We start from the raw sequence: 20481 nt of genomic DNA, 5'->3' as shown, positions 1-20481 counted from the left end.
TAAATTTATTTTTTAAAAGAACATTAAGAAAATTTATTACAGCAGAGGTTGGTTTGGGAAGCTGCAATGTTGTAAAGATTTTGCAGAGGCCCTTTTCACTAAATACAATGTAATAGAAATTTTAAAAAATCCAAGTACAGGCTTGGATTGTACGTGCAAACATCTGCTATCTAGAGGCAGCTATCGAAAAACAGCACCAGCCAGAGAAAATGGGAACACAAAAGGAAATGCAAATAGTCCACTACCTGGTAAAGTCCAGGATCAGGAAATGGATTAATTTCCTGTGACATAGTCTTAAAATACAGTCATACTAAATATTACTAGAATTAATCCCAGGCACTTGTTAGTATAAGAATTATGTCGACAGCATATTTGGAAGACTACCCAGAGTCACCTTAATATTTTTCATTCTGAAGCTAATTCAGTAGAATGCATGATACTGATAACCATCCTCTGGCATAAACATGAAGCAGGTGAAGAGATTTTCATAGATATCAGTGCTATAAAATTAAGGCTCTCATCCTGAGGTAGCTAAATTTTCAGTGACTTCAGGCAAATAATGGCCTTGGCTTCAATAGTTTGTTTTCAGGTTTTGAGCATGACCTCACTGTCTTGACTAGACTTGCTCATATAAATTTGTAAAGTCAGTATCTAGAAGTGCAACCATGTGAGAATCTGATCAGAACTGATCTGCTTTGCTCAGAAGTAAAACTTTATCTGGGTCAGTAAGTCACTTTTCTTTCAGTGCAGAACAGTCAGGTGGTTTTAATGCTATGAGACAGCAAATAAAGTGGGATCACGTGCTTAGTTCAAACTAGTATCTGCCCTCCAGCTGACTCTGTCAGTCTTGCTGCCTCGATGAAATGCTGGAAGAAATGCCACTTTGTGGCTAGAGAGAGTCAACATGCTTTTAAAGCATGCATTGGTTTCTTTAAACAAAGAACCATTTATTTATCTGCTAATAAATATTTATCTACTGATAACTAACTATCTTTTAACCTACTAAGAAGAAAAAAAACGTTCTTTTATGGGAGCCATATGGATAACCTTTTGTAGAGGCTTGTTGAGTACTTCAGGATACGCTTGCTAAGCAATAACCAAGAACTGGACATAATTTATGATCTGCAGTTATTAGGGTTCCTGAACTCCCTGTGCAGTGCCATGTACCACACAATTATCACTTTCTGAGTCCAAAAGTCAAAGTCTACTTGTGCCCTGTGTTGAGAAATAAATGTGTTTTGGCATCGACTCTGGTATCTTCAGTTTCCAACTTTCATGGAAATGAGAGGCCAAAGAAGTCCTCTCTCTGCTTCTGTAAGGCCATCATCAGTTAAGATTAATTGGTTATGCAAATCATGGAATCAATAAGGTTGGAAATTAGCTCCAATGTCATTGAGTCCAGTCTTTGACTAAACACCACCACGCCAACTAAACCATAGCACAAAGTGCCACATCCAGTGGTTTCTTGAACACTTCCAGAGATGATGACTCCACCACCTCCCTGGGCAATTGACATTCCAATGCTTAACTGTCCTTACAGTGAAAAAATTCTTCCAGATACCCAGCCTGAACCTCCCTTGCTGCAACTTGAGGCTGTTTCTTCTCATGCTGTCACTGATTGCTTGGGAGAAGAGGCCTACCCCCACCTGGCTACAATGTCTATTCAGGTAGTTGTAGAGAGTGATGCATTTAATGTCCCACATTAAAGAATCTGACAATGTTTTCTGAGAAGTAGCTCCTAGCTCACTGAATTCTGGCCCTACTGAGAAAATGTATGTAAAATTCCCCTTACAACTTGACTGTGCTCTGCGTTATAAATAATTAAGTTTAGCTGAATGAGATCCTTTTTCAAATCTTGTTAAGCTGAATTCTAAATTAATTTATAAAAAGTTTATATCCAGTAGTTCGGCACTAATGTCATCCTTTGCATTCCATAGTTGTCCATTTTTTGTTCCACAGCATTGTTTTCCCTGACTTACCAACAGGGTTGTTAGCCCTTTTCAGCCCCATTTTTGCCAGCCTAAACAGACCTGTCTTTGGTAGGCTCCTCCTGTGAGACTCTTCCTTCTCCCTGGCACCCTGATTCTTCTTTGCACTTCTTCCAGACTGAACTCTCATTGAATAGGACTAGAAGAATTGTGTGCAATGTTACAGTTTCCATTCACCTCCTGTATGCAGGAGGTGAGTAACCTCGGGGGATCTGAGGGATGCTGGTTTGAAAGAGACAGAGCCTAGATTTCCAGTTAGTTACAAACTATAACAACCTTTAATGTTGGCTGTAAACTGCCGCTGAAAGGAGTTCTGCCAAGAAATAAAAGAGAGAGTATCTTGTGTATAGTAACAATACCGCGTGTCCCATAAGAGTGTGAGCATCACAGAGCATTTTTTTTTTTTTTCTTTTTTTTATCAGTCTTGTGGTGAAGGCTGCTTTGCTCGCCCCGCCTCTAGTAGAGCTGCTCTTTCTCTCTCTTGGCAAGTTCCACCGGCACCAGTTTCTCTCTGCGCTGGCTCACCCCGCACAAGGGCGTCCTCACGTATTTCCTGCAGAAGCACAAAACCCCGCACGCGTTGGCCACTGCACGCAGCCGGCGGAGCGCTCTCCCTGCGGAGCACGCCTGCCGCCGAGAGCGGCGCCGGGGGCCCGGCAGGACGGCGGAGCGCACCCCGGAGAGCCGGCCCGGAGCCCGGGATGCGGCGGGCTGTCACGCCGGGATGCTCCGGGATAGCCCGGGATGCCCCGGCGGCCGCCGGCTCTTCCCCGGCTCCCCGCGCGGGGGCGGCCCCGCCGCACGCTCCGGCTGCGGCTGCAGCTCCGGCAGGGATGGATGCTTTTCTCTCAGAGGAGGGGAAGGGACAGCCCGAGGGCCAGAGGCAGCGCTGTGGTTAGTCCGTAAACTAATTAGTCTCTAAACAAGCTCCTTCAAGCCTGGCTGAGTTGCAAGAATTGTCCCGTAATCTAAAAAGTACAAATACAGGATGACGCTAAGACGTTCACACATTAATTATTTTTACTGCCAAAATAAAGTACCTAGACTCATGGATTAGTATAGGTCGAAAAAGGCCTCTAAAATCATCAAGTCCAGCTGTTAACCTAACACTGCTATCTTCATCATGAGACCATGTCCCCAAGTACCAGATCTAGATAATTTTTGAACATCTCTGGGGGTCCTGATCCCACCATTTCCCAGGGAGCCGCTTCCAACATTTTACCACCCTTCCAGTAAAGAAATTTTTCCTAATATCCAGTCTAAGCCTCCCCTGATGCAATTTGAGACCATTTTTTCTTGTCCTGTAACTTGTCGCTTGGGAGAAGAGACTGACCCCCACCTATCTACACCACTCAGTAAAGACACAAGGAAAACTCACCTACAACAGCTATCAAAATTCACATGGAGCCTTGAAGTGACATTTAGGACATCCTGAAATACAGGATCTCTCCTTCCCATTTTCTGCATGCAACCCAAAACACACAGTCCTAAATGCAAGGTCTTCAGACACTTGGGGGATGCAGTCACGTGCTTGGTACTTACTGTTTAGCTAGTTCCATGGATATTTGCTCCAAAGAGCATCCTTTCGTCTCTGGTATATACATGATAACAAAAGCCAGTGATGCTAGGCTCATTATTGTGTAAATGAAGCACACCCAGGACAAGCCAATGAGCTCTACAAAGGAAGAAAACATGTCTTACTTAATTTTCAAATACTGCAATTTTTCTTCCTGTTGCTGTATTTTATAGGATACAGCCCCTAATGAACAGGAGAAGCTAGAAAGAAGCTAGGCTGCTACTCTTAGCTCACATATATTGAAAAAGAAGAGTGGCTTTGTTTTTTCTAATACTACTTATGAAAGAAAATTAATGAGTTCATATTGGCCCACTTAGCATGAACCTATTGGTTTATTTTATTTGCAATCCCTCTGGATGAAAACAGTTAGTAGCTATTGTTACTGGTTTGTGGGAGGGCAGTGGGGATCATGAGTGCCATAAATTTTTGCCTGTGTCTGGTTTTGGTGCACATTCTTTCTTGGAGCAAATCCAAGCATTTTTCACACTATTACAGTTGTCTCCAGTTAATCCTCCCCACCTGTCAGTGCCCAGCCTTTCCACTGCGAGTCATGGGTGTTATGCCAGAAAGTGATCCAAGAGTGAACTCCTACAGGGGCCATCCAAGAACTAGCAGTTTTCTGAGCCTACCATCCAGGAGCAGGTAGGTGCTTGGGCCGAGGGATGCACTCTGCAGCCCCTGGAAAGTAAGGTGTATACAAACCCAACAGTCTGCTGCAGCCCCCTTAGCCCTCTTCCCTGCTAAGATAAACCTCGACAGTTGAGACATTTGTCAGTTGTGTCATGAGCTGAAAATTGCAGTTGAAGCTTCTAATCCAGCTGGTATCTCTGCATCAGCACCTAAGGGCAGATGCTGCTGGCCACTGTGACCTCCCTGTGTATTCATTTGACAACAGAATTCCCAATCCTGCCTTTCTGCCACAGACGAGGAATGCACATTTTCTTGTATTTACACTTCCATAAATCCAGTTAAGCCAAGGGAGTTACTGCCGCTCTTCAGTCTTTGAAACTGAGACTGGGGTAACAGCGAGATGTACATCAGCATGTAACATTGCATGACAAGAGGGGACCTCCCGGTGAAACAGCTGACACTGAGCACCTGAAGTCTGCCCTGGTTGGTTTTGAGGACATTTCCTTAAGAATAAATCAAGTCTGGTCCAAGGACTGAGCAAGTGTTGGCAGCCAGACTGCCTACAATACGCATTTTTTCATTTGGTTTTGTCCAAAAGCTTGTGCAGTTCAGGAGTGCAGATCTGTGATGCAAATTGATGGGCAGTGAGTGGGAGTAAGTGGATGGTTTCCTTTTGAAGAAGACCCTTGATCCAATTAAAGTGAGAATGTGAGCACAGTGAACTTCACCTGTCATATTTTTCCTAGTTTTAATTAAGATAATACTCAGGATGGAGGATGTGGTTATTTTACTTTCTCTCTCGCTCTCTGTCTCTCTCATTTATTTTTTTTTTTCCTTTTGGAAAGAAGACACAAATGCAAAATCCATTTTAGTAACAGATCACACTCACCTTCAAATCTGTCTCAAAAAACATCTAATGGGGTAAAAACTACCTTTACTTTTTGTGAGTTGATTGTCTGCCTCTGGTGGAGAGTAATGTAGACCTAAGAGAAACCTGGAATTTCTGCTCTCTAATATATTTTGATTTTCAGCAAAAATTTTCTCTCAATAAGACTGAAAACTAAAATTTGCAAAGCCTCATATAATATAAAATTAGAAAATTAAATTTGCTAATCAATAAATTTTAGCATCAGCATTTAACCTTCCCCTTTGATTACCATCCCATTAGAAGTCATATATGGTAGTCTGCTTTCTCACATTCAAACGTGAAAGACTTTTACCTCACGAAGACATTTTTTTCTAAAGCAAATTTTCTGAAAGCTGAGACATTCCAGTGAAAAGGAATGAATTAAATGGGATTGTGTTTAAAAATTAAAAAGCTGTGGTCTGATCTGGAACAGAACTTGCACTGATTTCAGTAGATGTAGGACTTAATCCTGAACATCATGTATTTTCAGCCTACCAAGGCAATGGTGTTTTTAAGACCTGAGCTTCACAGCCTGTGGAGCTGATATGCAAGGTGGTCTGACAGCCAGCACTGTGAGGCTGAGGCTGCCAGCACAAAGAAAGATGTGGTGGGAATGGTGAAGTTACACCGACACCTAAACAGAGATCTCGTCCACTGGGCTTTCACTGCTGCAATTATAGCAATGCTTTTGTAAAAGAGAGACCTACTGTGCTCACTAGGAGAATATCAACTTGGAAGGACATGGAGAAATCTTACCAGTTACAGTCAAAAACGTCAAGGAGATGAGGAGATTTATACCCCAGTTCATGCTAGATGTCAAAGCCATGGCCCGTCCTCTGATCCCACCAGGGAAAATTTCACTCAGGACCAACCAGGACACTGAAATACAAGGAAAAAAAATGTTTCTTTGGAAGGACGACTCTCCTTGCTGTAAATCTAGGTAATCCATGGATTCAGGTGAATCCATGGATTTGAGGCCACCTGAAAGAGTAAGTTGATTTTCAGGGGGTTAGGTTTGTGAGGGCCCACGCTCTGCAGGCAGCATGTGCAGCAATCAGCATCACCACAGGTCACCATCCCTTCATCCCTGCCCGGTGGGTGCCTGAGCCAGTGTCTGGTGGCACTGGACTGGGGAGGTGAGCTCTGTCTGCACATCTGGGTATGAAAGTGAGTTCAGACTAAATAACTCTCGAGTGACATAACACTAATGGAAGTGGGGCAGCAAACCAAAGCAATCTTCAGCCTCAGAGGGGCACTGTGTGTTTATGCCACCTTATAAATCAACCTGCCACAATGAAGTATGCTTGCTATTCCAGCTCTCTGCTCCACACAAACGAGATTGCTGAGGTATAAATGAAGAGAGAGGGACTGATTTTTGACTCCTTCATATCACGCCACACCACACCACAGGTGATCTAAATGCTGGTGTTGCTAGCTCACAAAAGCAAATTCAGACTTGAAGAGCTGGCTGTGTAATCACCTTGATAGCAAGAGAAAAAAAAAAAAAAAAACACCCACATTTTTGTAAAGTTCCTGATTATCAGAAAACAAATGAACAAACACACACACACACACACAGACACACACACACACACAATAAATAAATAAATAAATAAATATATATATATATACAGCCCAGCCAAAAGCCTGCTCCATCCAAACAAGATGCATTAGCAAGAGGTTGCCGTGTGGAGAGGTTGTGGGTTAGCAGATGACTGGCACAAGAGCAGCGGGGTACATACACATGGATGAGCCGTGTCTTCAGACACTTCAACACGGCCATTATAAATTGTGCATCTGTGCTGTTATTTCTGCAAAATGACAGGTGGGAGTTTACCCAGAACACTTGCACTGGGCAGTCTAAATGATACATTTCAAAAGTAAGCTCCTGTATGTCCAAGTGTGTTTCACACTGTACTATTCCTTTGTATGCTTGTAGGATTCCTGTGTGACAGCACTGGTAAAGGTAGGAAAAAAAAGGTGCTCCAGGAGGAAACTATAAAGGACCAGTTGAAATGGGACCCCCCGACCCCCCCCCCCCCCCCCCCGATTTTAGAGTCAACAGAGCAGATCTGAGCAAATTCTACATTTCTTTATATCATAGATTTGAATTTAAATTTTTTTTGTGGACCTGGCCTAGATTTTTATATTTCTTAAAGAAATATAACAAAAGCTTCATTATCACTATGGGAGTGACCCAGAAGAGCGATAATTTTATTACAGAGAATCAAGACCACACTTCAAAATGGCCTAACCCTGCTGGGCATAGTCAAGTGGCCATAACACAGCCACCACATCTAACAGCAGTCATAGAGGGGCTTTTTTTTTTTTTTTTTTTTTAATGATTTGGATCACGTCAAGCTTTCACACACTTGCTGCTGACGAGACAAACGTTGCTGTAAAGAAGCACCCTCAGAGCGTTCTGTGGTGTGCCTACAGACAAGGCGGGAGCAAAGAAGAAGCAAAGTGGCTTCTCAAGCAGGTGTTTTTCCCTGCCAAGCCAGCTAGCCCTGCACCTCAGCTGCAAAAAATGTTACACATCAAAAATCGGCAAAAGAGATATTTACCGTCACATTAGAATTAAAATAAAGGTTGAAAGAATCCAAACCCACTTTCTGCTGGGCATAAACCCACCTCCAGGAACAAAGCAGTGTTCTGGGCATTGGAGGAAGGCTCGTGCTGCAACTGAAATGTGTGGCGCTGTGGCAACTCTAATACCATGCAGTTTTCCATGATAGACTGGCCCTTCCAGCCTGATAATTTCTCTGGAGGTTTGAATTGTGTTGTTTTCCTGTTAAGAAACCAAAACACTTGAGGATCTGCACCAGCTGGAATAGTGGTTAACTGCTTTTATTGCAACCACTTATTTAGTTTAGACAGATGCCACAAAAACACCAGGACTGTTCTTCATGTCGGCTAATGGTAGCTACACCCGCTGGCATGGCCCTGACCTCTGCTTAGCTGGCAAGGAGTGGATAGGCTCATTCCCCCGGGGAGAAAGAGCAGTTGTAGAAATCTGACACTGCAGTCTGTTTACTCCTTTCCCCAAGCTGAAGCAGCAATAACCATCGATTCTTTGCCTTTAGCACCTCTCTGGGATCGTGTTTACTGTTGGTACCTTTGCCAGAAAGCAGCAGCTGCTGTAGGTATGGCAGGGATGTGACTTGCTCTGGGGAAGCCAGCAGCTAGGTTCAGGCTCCCATTCACAATGACTGCTGCCACCTTCTGCGCTGCGCACACAACACTGCAGAAATTTAACCTTCACGCTCCCAAAGCCGCTGCCAAGACACCCATGTGCTCTGCCTTCACCAGCCTGAGCAGTGGCATTCTGCAGGGGGGAAATGAGCCTGTCCTTGAAAAGAGGATCCAAATACCAGCCTCCACCCCAGCACCCCTCCATCTGCGTGCAATCCAGCAGTATTTCCAAAGGAGGCTGCGATAGTAACCACACTGCGCACACCCTGTGGGTTTCAGTGTCTGCTCCAGCCACCCCTGGCTGGTGTTAGTGGAATGGATGGAAAAGAGCTGGTGATTCCCAGGTCAGCTGTAGGTAAGAGATGGGGCTAAGGGCTGGACAGCATGATTCTCTGCGCTCGATACAACAACTGCGGGATTTGTTGCTGCAGGCAATAACTCACCTTTGCTGGCCCACAGTGTGTCGTGTGTTGACAGCACTTAAGAAAAATTGTGCAGTTTAATGGTCCTTTATTACGGTACAATATAGAGAAAAGAACACATGCTGCAAATGCAGACAGAAATACTGCATTGGACCAGGAAGCTTAACTGTTTCATGAAATATCACAGAAACTAGATGGCCTGATATTCCTTGCCCAAGTGGAAAGAGCAGAGAATTCAAATATAAAAAACCCATTTATTTTATAAATAAAAGCCTCATGACCAGGATAATGACATCCACCTCTAAACAAAGTCACATGGACTGTACAAGCAGGGAAAAAATAGTAATGGAAGATTTCAGCTAGTCCCATTAAGACTGAATAAATAGCATAATTGAGCACAGTGCTGGGACTACATTTTGCATATCAGAGATGAGGTTCCTTTTAGCACTTTGTTGGATATTTAATGAGAGAAAAAAAGGCAAATTGTGCTTCAGTGCTGAGCCTGGGTAGTTCAAGTTGCAACCATGACCAAGATGCTCTGTTACACTAGTTATAACATTTAAAATTCAATATTCTTGTAGAAAGGGAAAAGCCAAGAGCCTACCACATTTTGTTTTGAAAGGAGGACAATATTAACATAAGCATACTTTCTATAAAGATCAGGGTAAGGGCTTTAGCAGTGCTCCAGAGAATGTTTAAACTACATGGTTGGAGGCTTAAAATATACATACAACCAAATAAATGAGAAATAGCTCAGCACGGATCAACTGAATTAAGAAAATTGTTAGAAACAGGAAAATGCCTTTAGGAAAGGTGTACATTGTGCCCAGACAAAGAAAACGCAGTATGATTACTGAAATGTTACTTGCCATATCATCATCAGGCAGCCAAGGGTTTTGAGTGTGCTGGCTGAGAGGATGAGAGGCCAGGGGCAGAGACACTGACATCCCAGTGTTAAAGAAAACATTCCACTGGGATACAGGAAGGGATCTGCTAGACTGTACCAAGCTCCTACCTGGAACCAGGATAAAGTTGAATAATATCAGCTGGGAAAGGGCACGTTTACAGTGTCTTGAAGAAGAGTCCTAAGGAAAACCATGTCATTTTGAAAGAGTTTAAGAACACAGGGTTAGAAATGAATGAGCAACTGTGCTTTTCAGTTTCAAAGAGCTTTGGTCAAGTGTTGTGGGATAGAAGAGCAGTGGGTTAAGTCACATTCAAAAAGATAAAAACCAAGAGAACCCAAGTGAAATTATCAGGTACAGCTGTTAGGTGAGGCAGAAACTTACGCTTTTCCACACAATGTGTATTTCAGCCATGGAATTCACTTTCACAAGATACTTCCAATATGAAAAGTATTGGTCAGTTAAATGATTAAATGCTGGGTGTCAAAACATCATTTCTCCAAGTGTGGAAAAAATCCATCCAGAACTATTGTTCACAACAGTAAAAATAATTCCTTAATATTTTTTGTTGAAGTTTTCTAAACTAGATAGGCAGAAGGACAACTGTGCATGTTGCATGGGCCTCTTCTTCTGCATTGTCTCTCAGCACTTGTTATTGGCTGGAGGCAGGGTAACACACTGATTAACTGGACTTTTTGTTTGAGCCAATATGGCCAAAATAATGAACTTTACTACCTGCGCTGTAAGCAAAGAGACGTCTCAAACTTTATGTGATGTCTTCCTTCCTTCCTTCCTTCCTTCCTTCCTTCCTTCCTTCCTTCCTTCCTTCCTTCCTTCCTTCCTTCCTTCCTTCCTTCCTTCCTTCCTTCCTTCCTTCCTTCCTTCCTTCCTTCCTTCCTTCCTTCCTTCCTTCCTTCCTTCCTTCCTTCCTTCCTTCCTTCCTTCCTTCCTTCCCTACTGCCTTACTTACTTCCTTCCTCCCCTACTGCCTTACTTCCTTACTTTATTACTATGCTGTAAATAACTTTTTTAAAAAGAAATTAACATACTCAAATCAGAGAAGCAGAAAAATCTGAGAATAACTGAGAAATACCATGAGCTTGAGGGTGCTCAACATTCAAGTGAGGTACATGAATGAAAAACGTCCTTGTTTTGACCTTTTTCTGCCTTGAGGGAGAAGCAAATTGGAAGCTGCTCAGCAGCTCTTATTAATGAAATATTAGATTCCCCTGGTATTCATTTGTTGCTTAGCATTTTTTTCCTGTACCTGTACTGTGTGAGATCAAATTTTTTATGGTGAGATTCAGAAAATGGCCATTGCAATACTTGAAAGACTTCAAGCTTCTGAGGTATAAACTCTGGAAAGCAATTAATTGGACTTACAGGTTAGGAGGGAAGTGGGCAGAAGTTATTTTAGATTTTGAAAAGGAGGACTGGGTTGTTAATGAAACAAGGTCCAAGGGAAGATAAGGAAGGGATTATCCCATGAAGTAACGCAGACAGACCATGTAAGAATGTGTAGCTAATGATCAGTTAGGAGACCAGCAGAGGAAGGATGCAAACAAGTCACTGTGAAGCTGCCATGAGACAGCAGGACTCGGCTAAAGACTGGCTTTGCCAAGACCAGATTTTTATTCCAGATTTTTATTATGATGAAACCCAAGGGGTTTTTCATTTTCCTGGTTTCTGGCTTTGCTGGGTACTACCAGAGTAGACAGGCAGCCAAGCACTTCCCACTAAAGGCCAGGTTGAGCAGTAGCTGGTTTTGGTCTCAAAGAGCACATTGCCATCAAAGGGGCTGACACAGCCCTTCAGAGTGTGCGTGGTGGTGAGGTGTGTGCCTGTGAGGACACGCAGAGCTGGGACAGAGCTGGGCTTGGGGGGCATGTGTGCTGCTGTCACACACCAGCACTGTCCCAGCACAGCTCCCAGCACCCACATAATGCAACTCTGGCAAAGGCTTTCACAGCAGATCAAGTGAAAGTAATCTGGGGGGCTGGCAAAAGTGAGGGATGCTTAAACTGGAAAAATGAGAGGGTGGGAGGGAGTTGGTCCTTTTCCAAAGCAGATAAAGAAGATATGACACACAAAAAGTGGACTTAACTCTGTCCAGAGTTTTCTGCAAGAGGACAAAGTAGACAATTGTGACTGGTGTTAAAAATCTATGACTTTGCTTAATGAGAGACATCTTTCTCTCTGGCTCAGCCCCATAATATGAGACCAAAGTGGCTGCTCAAAATTAATAACTGGCAAATATAGAGCAAACGAGCAGCTGTATTGCTTTGGAGAGCATGTACGCTGCCAGCAGAGAGCCAGCCCAGCAGGGCCAAGTCCTACTCTGTGTGTGCACATTAAAAGGATTGTATTGCTGAGTGACAGGGGAGTCAGGAGAATCCTCAGCTAATCTCATGCCTCTGGCTGCATCCTGATCTCTGCAGATGAGGGCAATAAATAAGTACTTTAATTCTATGTCTGCTGAGGTGCTTCTCTCCAAGCAGCAGACTACTGGTTGCAAGACACCTGATCCCACTGATGATCCAGAAGAAGTTGACATGGTGTGGCAAGCCTAAATTCTTTTTCTTTTCTTCTGGTGCACCACAATTCTGTTTCTAGTGCTTAACCCTTTAGGCTGACTCCTTGCAGTAACATTATCAGGACAAGTGGTATTTAATCTTTTTATCTCTGAGGTTGTATCAGAGTACATAAAAATTGTTGCTCACTGCTTGTACTATTTGCATCACTGTCTAATAGACAGGCTGAGCACTCCCATGTGTTTTTTTAAGGAAACTTGCAGTGGATCATTGGAATCTCTCATGCCTCCTCGAGTTTATGATAGAGCAGCAAGAGGGGTTTGAGTGAAGATGCTGATTCCAAAGCATTACCTCCATCATCTGTTCTCTGGGCCACTTGAGAAGGAAGGCAGTGAGATGCAATTCCCGTCTGATTTTCCTTGAGATCCTTCCCCCTTAATCTTCTCACCACTGTAGGCCTGCATTTTAATACTTTTTTTTCTTTTTTTAACTATTCAAATTTTCATCTCCATGAACTCAAAATAAATGCTATGGCTCATATAGGCTTTCCTTTTAAATGTAAGGTGTCCAATATATCCTTCAATCTGTTTTCAGTGGTCCTAAATTACTGTCCATTTTCATCTGGAAAGAATAGTCACAAATGAGCTTTCTTAGAGGAGGTGATCTGAAGAATTACTGGGCAAGTAGTGATAGATACATAAGGATTTAAAAGTGGTAGAATTTTCTTAGTTAATGTGATTTGTAGAGCAACTTGCTTAGTAGAAGTGCTCAGCAGAAAATCCTTCAGTAGAATTGTCCTGTTTCAGCTGGCAGAGTCCATTTTCTTCCGAGTAGCTGGTACAGTGCTGTGTTTTGGATTTAGTATGAGAGAAATATTGATAACACGCTGATGTTTTAGTTGCTGCTAAGTAGTGCTTACCCTAAATCAAAGAATTTTCAGTTTCCCATGCCCAATTTTCTACTCCCAGTGAGCAGGTGCACAAGAAGGTGAGAGGGAGTATGGCCAGGACAGTTGAAAGGAACTGGCCAAAGGGATATTCTATACTACAGAGCACCATGCCCAGATTATAAACTGGGAAGAGTTGGCCAGGAACCACTGATCACTGCTCAGGAAAAGTCCAGCCATCAGTCAGTGGGAGGTGAGCAATTGTGTTGTGCTTCGCTCATTTCTCTTGGGTTTTATTTCTCTCTCTCTCTGCCTCTTCCCTTTTCATCATAGTTATTGGTTTTATTGTCATAATCATTACTAGAATTAGAATTATTCTTTTTGTTTATTTCAATTATTAAACTGCTCTCTATTTTTCCAATTCTCTTCCCTAGTGGGCAAGGGGCAGGAGAAAGAGTGAGCAAGCAGCTGTGAGGTACTTAGTTGCCTGCTAGAGTTAAAAAGAAGAATGCATCATGGCCTTACTGCTGGCAGATATGTAATATCCTGTACCTCTTTTCAGGTAACCCAAGAAAAACTGTTTTGAACTGATGTGTAAGATGACAATTCTGTTTGCAATTGGATATCACAGTCACCGTTTCTCTCATCCTTTGTTATGTAGACACTCAAATTCTCCCATCAAGACGGAATAACATGCAGAGCAGCAGAAAGGGGAAAAAAAAAGGAAAAAAAAAAAAAAGAGAGAGAGAGAGAAAGGAAAAATTTAACCAAGTAAACAAGCTTTCAAGGGAGAATGTGCTTATTATAATAAAACACATACTGCCATCCAAAAAAAAGGCCTTTTAATTAAAACCTGAAATATGTATTCCTGTTTGTAGGTGTTTATTTGTTCAGAATATTGAATCCAGGATAATCCTTTGAGGCATTTGCAGAGGAATGACTACAGAAGCCAAAAGCCCTAATGCATAAGGAAGTTCTACGTGAATTAGTTCGGCTTATCACATATTTCACTTTTACAAAGTATGCAGGGGAGAAATTACCCAGTTGAGTGAGATAAGTGAACCTGTTTTTCCAGTACCCAAGGGCTACCGGTGGTCCTTGAGGGATTGCACAGCAGAAAAAAACCTGTTGTGACACAGCAGTTGGGGGCAATTCAGGCCTTTGCTCTTGAAGAACAGAGATTTGTGCACATACCTCACAAAAGTCCCAGTAGAAAGGATAAGCAAGGTTTTACAACAGTGACTTATTTAGAGAGGCCTGTGGTGATCCAGGGTTTTTTTTAAGTTCCTCACTGGAAACTGCTGCCCATGCTTTTCTTTGGTTGCTGCTGGGGGAAGGCAGTGAGGAGGAAGGTGTGAAGGCTCTGTGTTTAACCACCACAAAGTGTCTTTTAGTTCCGTTTCTTCCATAAGCGTTTTCTGCACTTAGGGTTGATTTTCAAAGGCAGCAGAAGCTGGGCGCCCTCCTGCGTGCCCTTTCCCTTTGAGAAAACCTTCCTGGCTCTCCTCCCAGAGCTCAGCGTGGCACAGGAACTGGGAAGCCATGGGAGAAACAGTCTCCTGACTCCATGCCCTGACTTACCACTCTCTCTGTGCTTCAGCTGACAGTCTCACCTTCCTCAGCAGTGCCAGTAAGTTGTGTGATTGATTACACATTTTTACCTTTTCGGCATAACTATTTCCTCATATGATAATACATAATGATGATAATACTCAAATAATACATATTTTAGTTTCATGAACTTTAAAAGTGAAATAAAATACTGACTTTGCACTTGAAGTCCTACTGACAAGTTTTAGTTTCTGCACAAAGCTAGCCCAAGTACAGCTTGCCTATAAGAAATTCTTCCCTGGCCCTCTTTCCTGAAGGAAACTGGATTTTATGAAGCTTGACAGATGACCTGCAAACTTGTTCATAGATTTCAGTATCACAATAGTCTTGTCTCCTAGAACATGGTTAAGGAAACTAATTTGAGCTAAACTTTAAAATTGTGCATAATGTTAAGCACAGGCTCCATTTCTCTGTGTCAATGGGTTTACTAACACAGAACTATTAGTAAAGAGATATTTACAATACACAGAGCACTGAGCTCAGGATACTGATGCAAATCCCTCTTTAGGTGGGCCATAAGATGCCAAACCACAGGAAGTCACCTCCCTTTCCAACAGCAGATTGGACCACAGTCACTGCGGAGACACAGGAAGAGTGTCTGGGGCATGGTGCGGTGTCTCCCTCTTTTCACAGCAGCCAGGCCTCTGTCTCTCAGAAGGCAAAGCCTTCGGCCTGATCCACCAAGACTTTCCCTCATTGACATATCAGAGTTACAAACAGGAACATAAACGTCAGTGAAAATCATGCCTCTGATTTCAGGTGCACTTCAATATTCAGTTTAAATTCAGCCTTGGGGCTGAAATATAGTAACATAATCAAACAATTAAGAAGTTCCCACTGACATTCCCATGTCTCATTATCACAAAAGCAATTTTTCCTTTTCATGACCTTCTTGACACTTACAAAAACCCCCCAAATTTGTAGGTTTTATCAAGTGAGGTAAAACAAACCGATTCATCTGATATTTTAGAAAGCACCTTCTGCAATTTGAAATCCTATAATTAACATCCAGCTATCCAAAAATATGTTAAATTGGCTTGCACTTTACTACTACCAATCAGCCTTTGAAAAGGCAAACCTGTTCCTGGGACAGCTGATGTGTTAAAAAGAGGCTTCAGAAAACTTTAGTTGAGGCAAGGAAATAGAGAGAAGTGGGCAATTTGCAACCCTTGCTTTATTTTTCATTTTAGTATGCCTTGTCTTTCTCCTGTCACTTGGTAGTACAGATACAGTGTGAAATAAAGGCCATGTGAGGCAGCATTTGAATAGCACAGGAATAATGAACTAGAAAAGCACAGGGAGCGTCATATTTAAACCACATGCATGCATGCATTAAAAGATGATTCAGTACAAATAAACAGTGCTAGGAATCTTGTCATAAAACGAAGAATCCAAGATAATTTTTTTTTAATTATCTGAAATAGGACTTTCTGTACAGTTTCTCAGTGAAACATGCATATTCCTAAGGTTTATTATCTTGATTAAATGCCAACATAGCATTTAAGCACTTGAATGGTTTTGAATACTTAATTTAGTCCCTGCCACTATCCCATTTTCTAGAGTAAATCACAAAAAGCCATAAAATTTACTCTTCTTATTTCTGAGAATTTTAAGGCCAGGCCATAGCTGCTGTGAAAAATGTAGAAACTCAAAAATAAAACATTGTAAACAAATGTCATGCAAGGCAATGTTGAGCATGAATGTCTGTTAATATCAGATTCCTGTGCACTATAAATTAATACGACAACCACATGCTTTTAAAAGCCTGAAATACTGCTTTAATGTAGGAGATATTGAGGTGAAGTCTAGGTATCCGATTTTTACCAGTGTTTTACAAGACAGTGCAAAACCGTTAAGCCTACAGTATCTCAAAACACAGGAACAGCTAACTAAATCCATGGAAGGTTCGTAATTTCCACACTGACGGTTCTCATTCAGGCAAGATTTTCCAGTTTCAGGTCAAGCATTTGGTGGCCAAGATTAAGCCCAAGAGCATTAAGGGGCAGCGAAAAAGCATCCTATGCACTCTGGATTGCCAGGATGGCAAGAGATATGACCTCTGTGATTGGGTCCCTGGGCTGTACAGCGTCATGTGTCAAACCAGCTGGTCTGGGTTTTGTTACAGATGCATTTAGTGACTGAGGTGAAAGACACTTAAAAGGTTCAGCCTTTAACTGTGAATCATGCTTTAACTCAGGTAGCCAATTAATCTAACAATCATAGGACTAAAGTCAAAGGGCCTAAATTTGCCTCCAGTATAGTTCTCTGGGCTTTAGGGCAGTGTTCCAGCTCTGGGTCTTACCTTGATTAATCCAATGAAACACAGAGAGAGACCACCACAAACCACACAAGTTTGTATAAGAAAGACAGTGATGGATTGAGGATGGATTTACTTCCTTCTTCACCTCTATGGATTTCACTTTTCTTGTGAATCCTCGAGCTTTCTTCCAACCTCCTCGATCTTTCTTGCCTGTTTCTCCTTCCCCACTTTCCCCACTTTCCCAAACATGGGTTTAAAGCTGCATTTAAACTACTCCAACAGCTCACAATCAGATGTAGAGAAAACAAGTGGGTTTTTACATGGCAATAGAACAGAGCAGAACAGAATAGAATCATTCAATACAAAGGGATGTACAATGATCATCTAGTCCAACTGCATGACCACTTCATGGCTCACCAAAAGTTAAGGCATACTGTGTGTGGAATGCTGTCTAATTTGGTTTCCCAGTCATCCTGAAGTTCCTTTAACAGCCAGTAAGAAAGGGAGCATTGTGCCAAAGGAAAGGCCACAGATTTCACAGGTTTCACAAAATATTCTGAGTTGGAAGGGACCCACAAGGATCATTGAATCTGACTTTTAAGTGGGTGGCTCATACAGGGATTGAATGGGCATTGAACCCGTAACCTTGGTTTTATTCACACCATGCCCTGAGTTAGAGAGCAGGGGTCTGAAAGCCACTGGTTGGTGGAGACAATATTAACCTTTGTTGATAATCTGAGGAATCTGGCTCCTGCATCAGTTAGATTCCCAAACACATTGAAACATCTGTTCCATTTTAGGTACAAATTATCTCAGTTTTAAAGTATTCATTCAAGCTGATATAAATTTAACTCAGATATACTCAATATGACAAATCTGCCTAGGTTTAAACTAGAAATGGACATCTATCATCCTAAACTATGCTTTCATCAGTAAAAATTTGCTCTTAAGGTGTACCCTCACTTGGGCTTGTCTTTACCAGCTTCTCTGCCTTGGTTTTGTTCCTCCCAGGGCTGATGATCCACACAGAGAGCTCCCACAGCAACAAGATGGTGCATCACAATAGGGCTTGCTGGAGACCACAGCCCCTGTATCTTCCTGGGGGAACCCAACCTGGGGGGAACAAAGCCACAATCCTGGGTCTTTCATGTGGGAGGAATTTAACCAGTGTGAATCTAGTAAAGCATGAAGGCAGGCTTGGTGGCTTGCCACCCTTCCCTGCATTAGGATAAAGGAAGTGACTGCAGTGACTGCAGTGACCACAAGCCCCTAGTTTGTTCACCTGTGTTTATCCTCTCTTGTGCCTGCTGCAACAGCTTTGAATCAGCACGCTGTAAGGAGATCTGCTTTGAATCTGCATCCACACAAGGAGAGAAGGGAGATGTTAGGGATCCACAAATGCAGGAGGAGCTTTATTCTGAAGTGGCTGTGAGTGAGTGGGTGAGAGTCCATCAGAAAGCCATCCTGGGGGGGAAGTGCTGTCCCCAGAACAATGTCCTCATTTTGTTCTGTACTCGCCCTCCCCTTGTACATGGTGTGCAGACATGCTTTGCATCCACTGAGGGTCTGGACCTCACAGCCCTGGACACTGCTGTGGCTGCTCCCAGCAGCCAGCTGGTCTCCTGCTTTGTAGCTAATGTGCTCACTTCAAGATCTAAGAAGAAAGAGTGATGAACACGTAGCTTTTTCCCAGTTTTCCAATCAGCAATATTCACCTGATGGCTGAGGCTAGCAGATGGCCACAGAGGCCATCCACTATTTCCCACTCTGAGAAGGCTTCCTGTGGATATTTAATTTCTCTCTTTAACCAGTTTTTAGCAATACCAAAGTACTGCCAACCCTACAAACACCCACTCATGGGAGCTATGCTTCAATGGGACTGCAACAGCAATGTGGAAAATCAGGGTTTGCAGTAAGCTCTCAACCCCTCTTCCAAGACCTGGTTATATACTTCATATGTTGACCATAAATATGTTAAAAATATATTTTGAGGTTTATATCTACATAAATGGATACACAGATAGGTAAATGTGGTATTTCTTTGTGCCAAACCCTGAAACCTAGGAAACACTTCTCCAGCTGCAGAGACTGACTTGCCTTGTGTGTGTTGCGGCCACAGCAACCTGCGTGTGAAGAAGGTTCTAGTGCTTGATTCTAGGGCATCCATGCAGCTCTGAGGTGTCAGCTGAAAGAGGAGTTTGTCTCCAAGAAAAGAGCTCTAGAGTTTATCCCTTGGCTTTGAAGAGACACACAAAGCTGACGGGTGCTCTTGGACATGAAGTAATAGAACATCTTTGTCACAGGTTGGCAGAGACGTAAGTACCTTTGGACTTTGTACAGCTAAGTTTTGAGGTTTTGAGGATGATTCATGTCATGAAATTGCCCCTCAGTCCCACTTGCAGGTGTTTTTGTGTATTTTATCTGCATGCTCAGCATGAAATGCCATGAAGCCAGCAGAGCTGATGTGATTTACTCCAGCAGATTATCCCAAAGTTCATTGGCCATCTGCCTAAATGCTTTTGCAGTTACACGGAAATATGTTTAAAGGACTCGCAGAGGAAAAGCTCTTGTGCAAGGCACCAATGCCATGCATGGAGTCCAAATGCATACATTTGACATCCCCTTCTCATTAAAGGTGTTCCTCATTCCACACCAAAAAATCACTGAGACATTCATGGATTCCCTTGAACTTCACTCTCACAACATGTGTAAAGAGGTACTGCTCAAGTCCTGGTTTGCTCATTTGCCTTTAATTTGCAAGAATAAACTCAGACTGGGATAACAGACACTCTGTTTGGTCCAGACTCGGTCTGCATTTCTTGCTTCTCAGCCTAGGATTTGTTGGAGCCACTCTGACTTCTTTTTGATGAAGAGCATTGCCTCTAGACCACGTTGCATTCCTATATGCAATCCACATTGCATTGCACCACCTGTGTGTGGTGCTCCTATTTTCTTCCAGCTACGTACTGATGGGACCATCTCCCTCAGGGGAGGGAAATATGAGGGGAAGTTGTTCCTATTTAGTATTTGATCATAAACGGTGCAAAAAGAAATGGTCCAGGCAGAAAAGCAGATCTTTAGCAATGAGTGCAATCTAACATCTGGATTTTGTTCATCAGGTCTGTGGGGAGAGCAGCAGAGCTCTGGACACCCACTCTGTTTCAGAGAGGCTAGAGCTGCACTACAGTTGCTGACCAAGAGAACTGTCCTCCACATGTTCCATCCAAACATAGGAATCCCATACTTACAGCCTTATTTCGGAAAATAAGTCTGATATCCCAGGAGCATGACTTCCCTTGTTCTGGCATCCCAACATATTGTATCACACACAGTGGTGAGTGAAGGAAGTGACACCTCTTTCTCATAAAGGACTCTAGTTTTTGCCCCTCAAGTGGTTTGAACAGAGCAATTGGAAAATGAGATGCTCTGAAACCATTTCAGTTAATTGTGTCATTTACTAAGTGGTCATGCATGGTCATAGCCCTGACTAGATTATTTCTGTGTGTCCCTTGCGTTAAATTAATTTCCAGGGTCACACTGAGTGACCACATTTTAGCTTGGGTGATGAAA

At 42.7% G+C, this 20481-nt stretch overlaps 1 protein-coding gene across 1 annotated transcript in view; it reads right to left on the bottom strand.

Moving 5' to 3' along the window:
• Positions 1–20481, bottom strand: part of SLC2A12 (solute carrier family 2 member 12) — a 32406-nt gene continuing 11925 nt past the window's right edge. Inside the window, exons 3-5 of the mRNA XM_040060221.2 lie at positions 5858–5980; positions 3531–3663; positions 1–2541 (exon numbers count right to left, since the gene is read on the bottom strand). Coding sequence (XP_039916155.1) covers positions 2445–2541; positions 3531–3663; positions 5858–5980 — 353 coding nt within the window. The 3' untranslated portion in view covers positions 1–2444. The remainder of the gene's footprint in view (positions 2542–3530; positions 3664–5857; positions 5981–20481) is intronic.

Source organism: Hirundo rustica, chromosome 3, assembly GCF_015227805.2.
Source record: "Hirundo rustica isolate bHirRus1 chromosome 3, bHirRus1.pri.v3, whole genome shotgun sequence".
In the NCBI taxonomy this organism is placed as follows: domain Eukaryota; kingdom Metazoa; phylum Chordata; class Aves; order Passeriformes; family Hirundinidae; genus Hirundo; species Hirundo rustica.
Note: the sequence above shows the minus strand (reverse complement) of the source record. Positions and strands in the feature narration are given on the sequence as shown.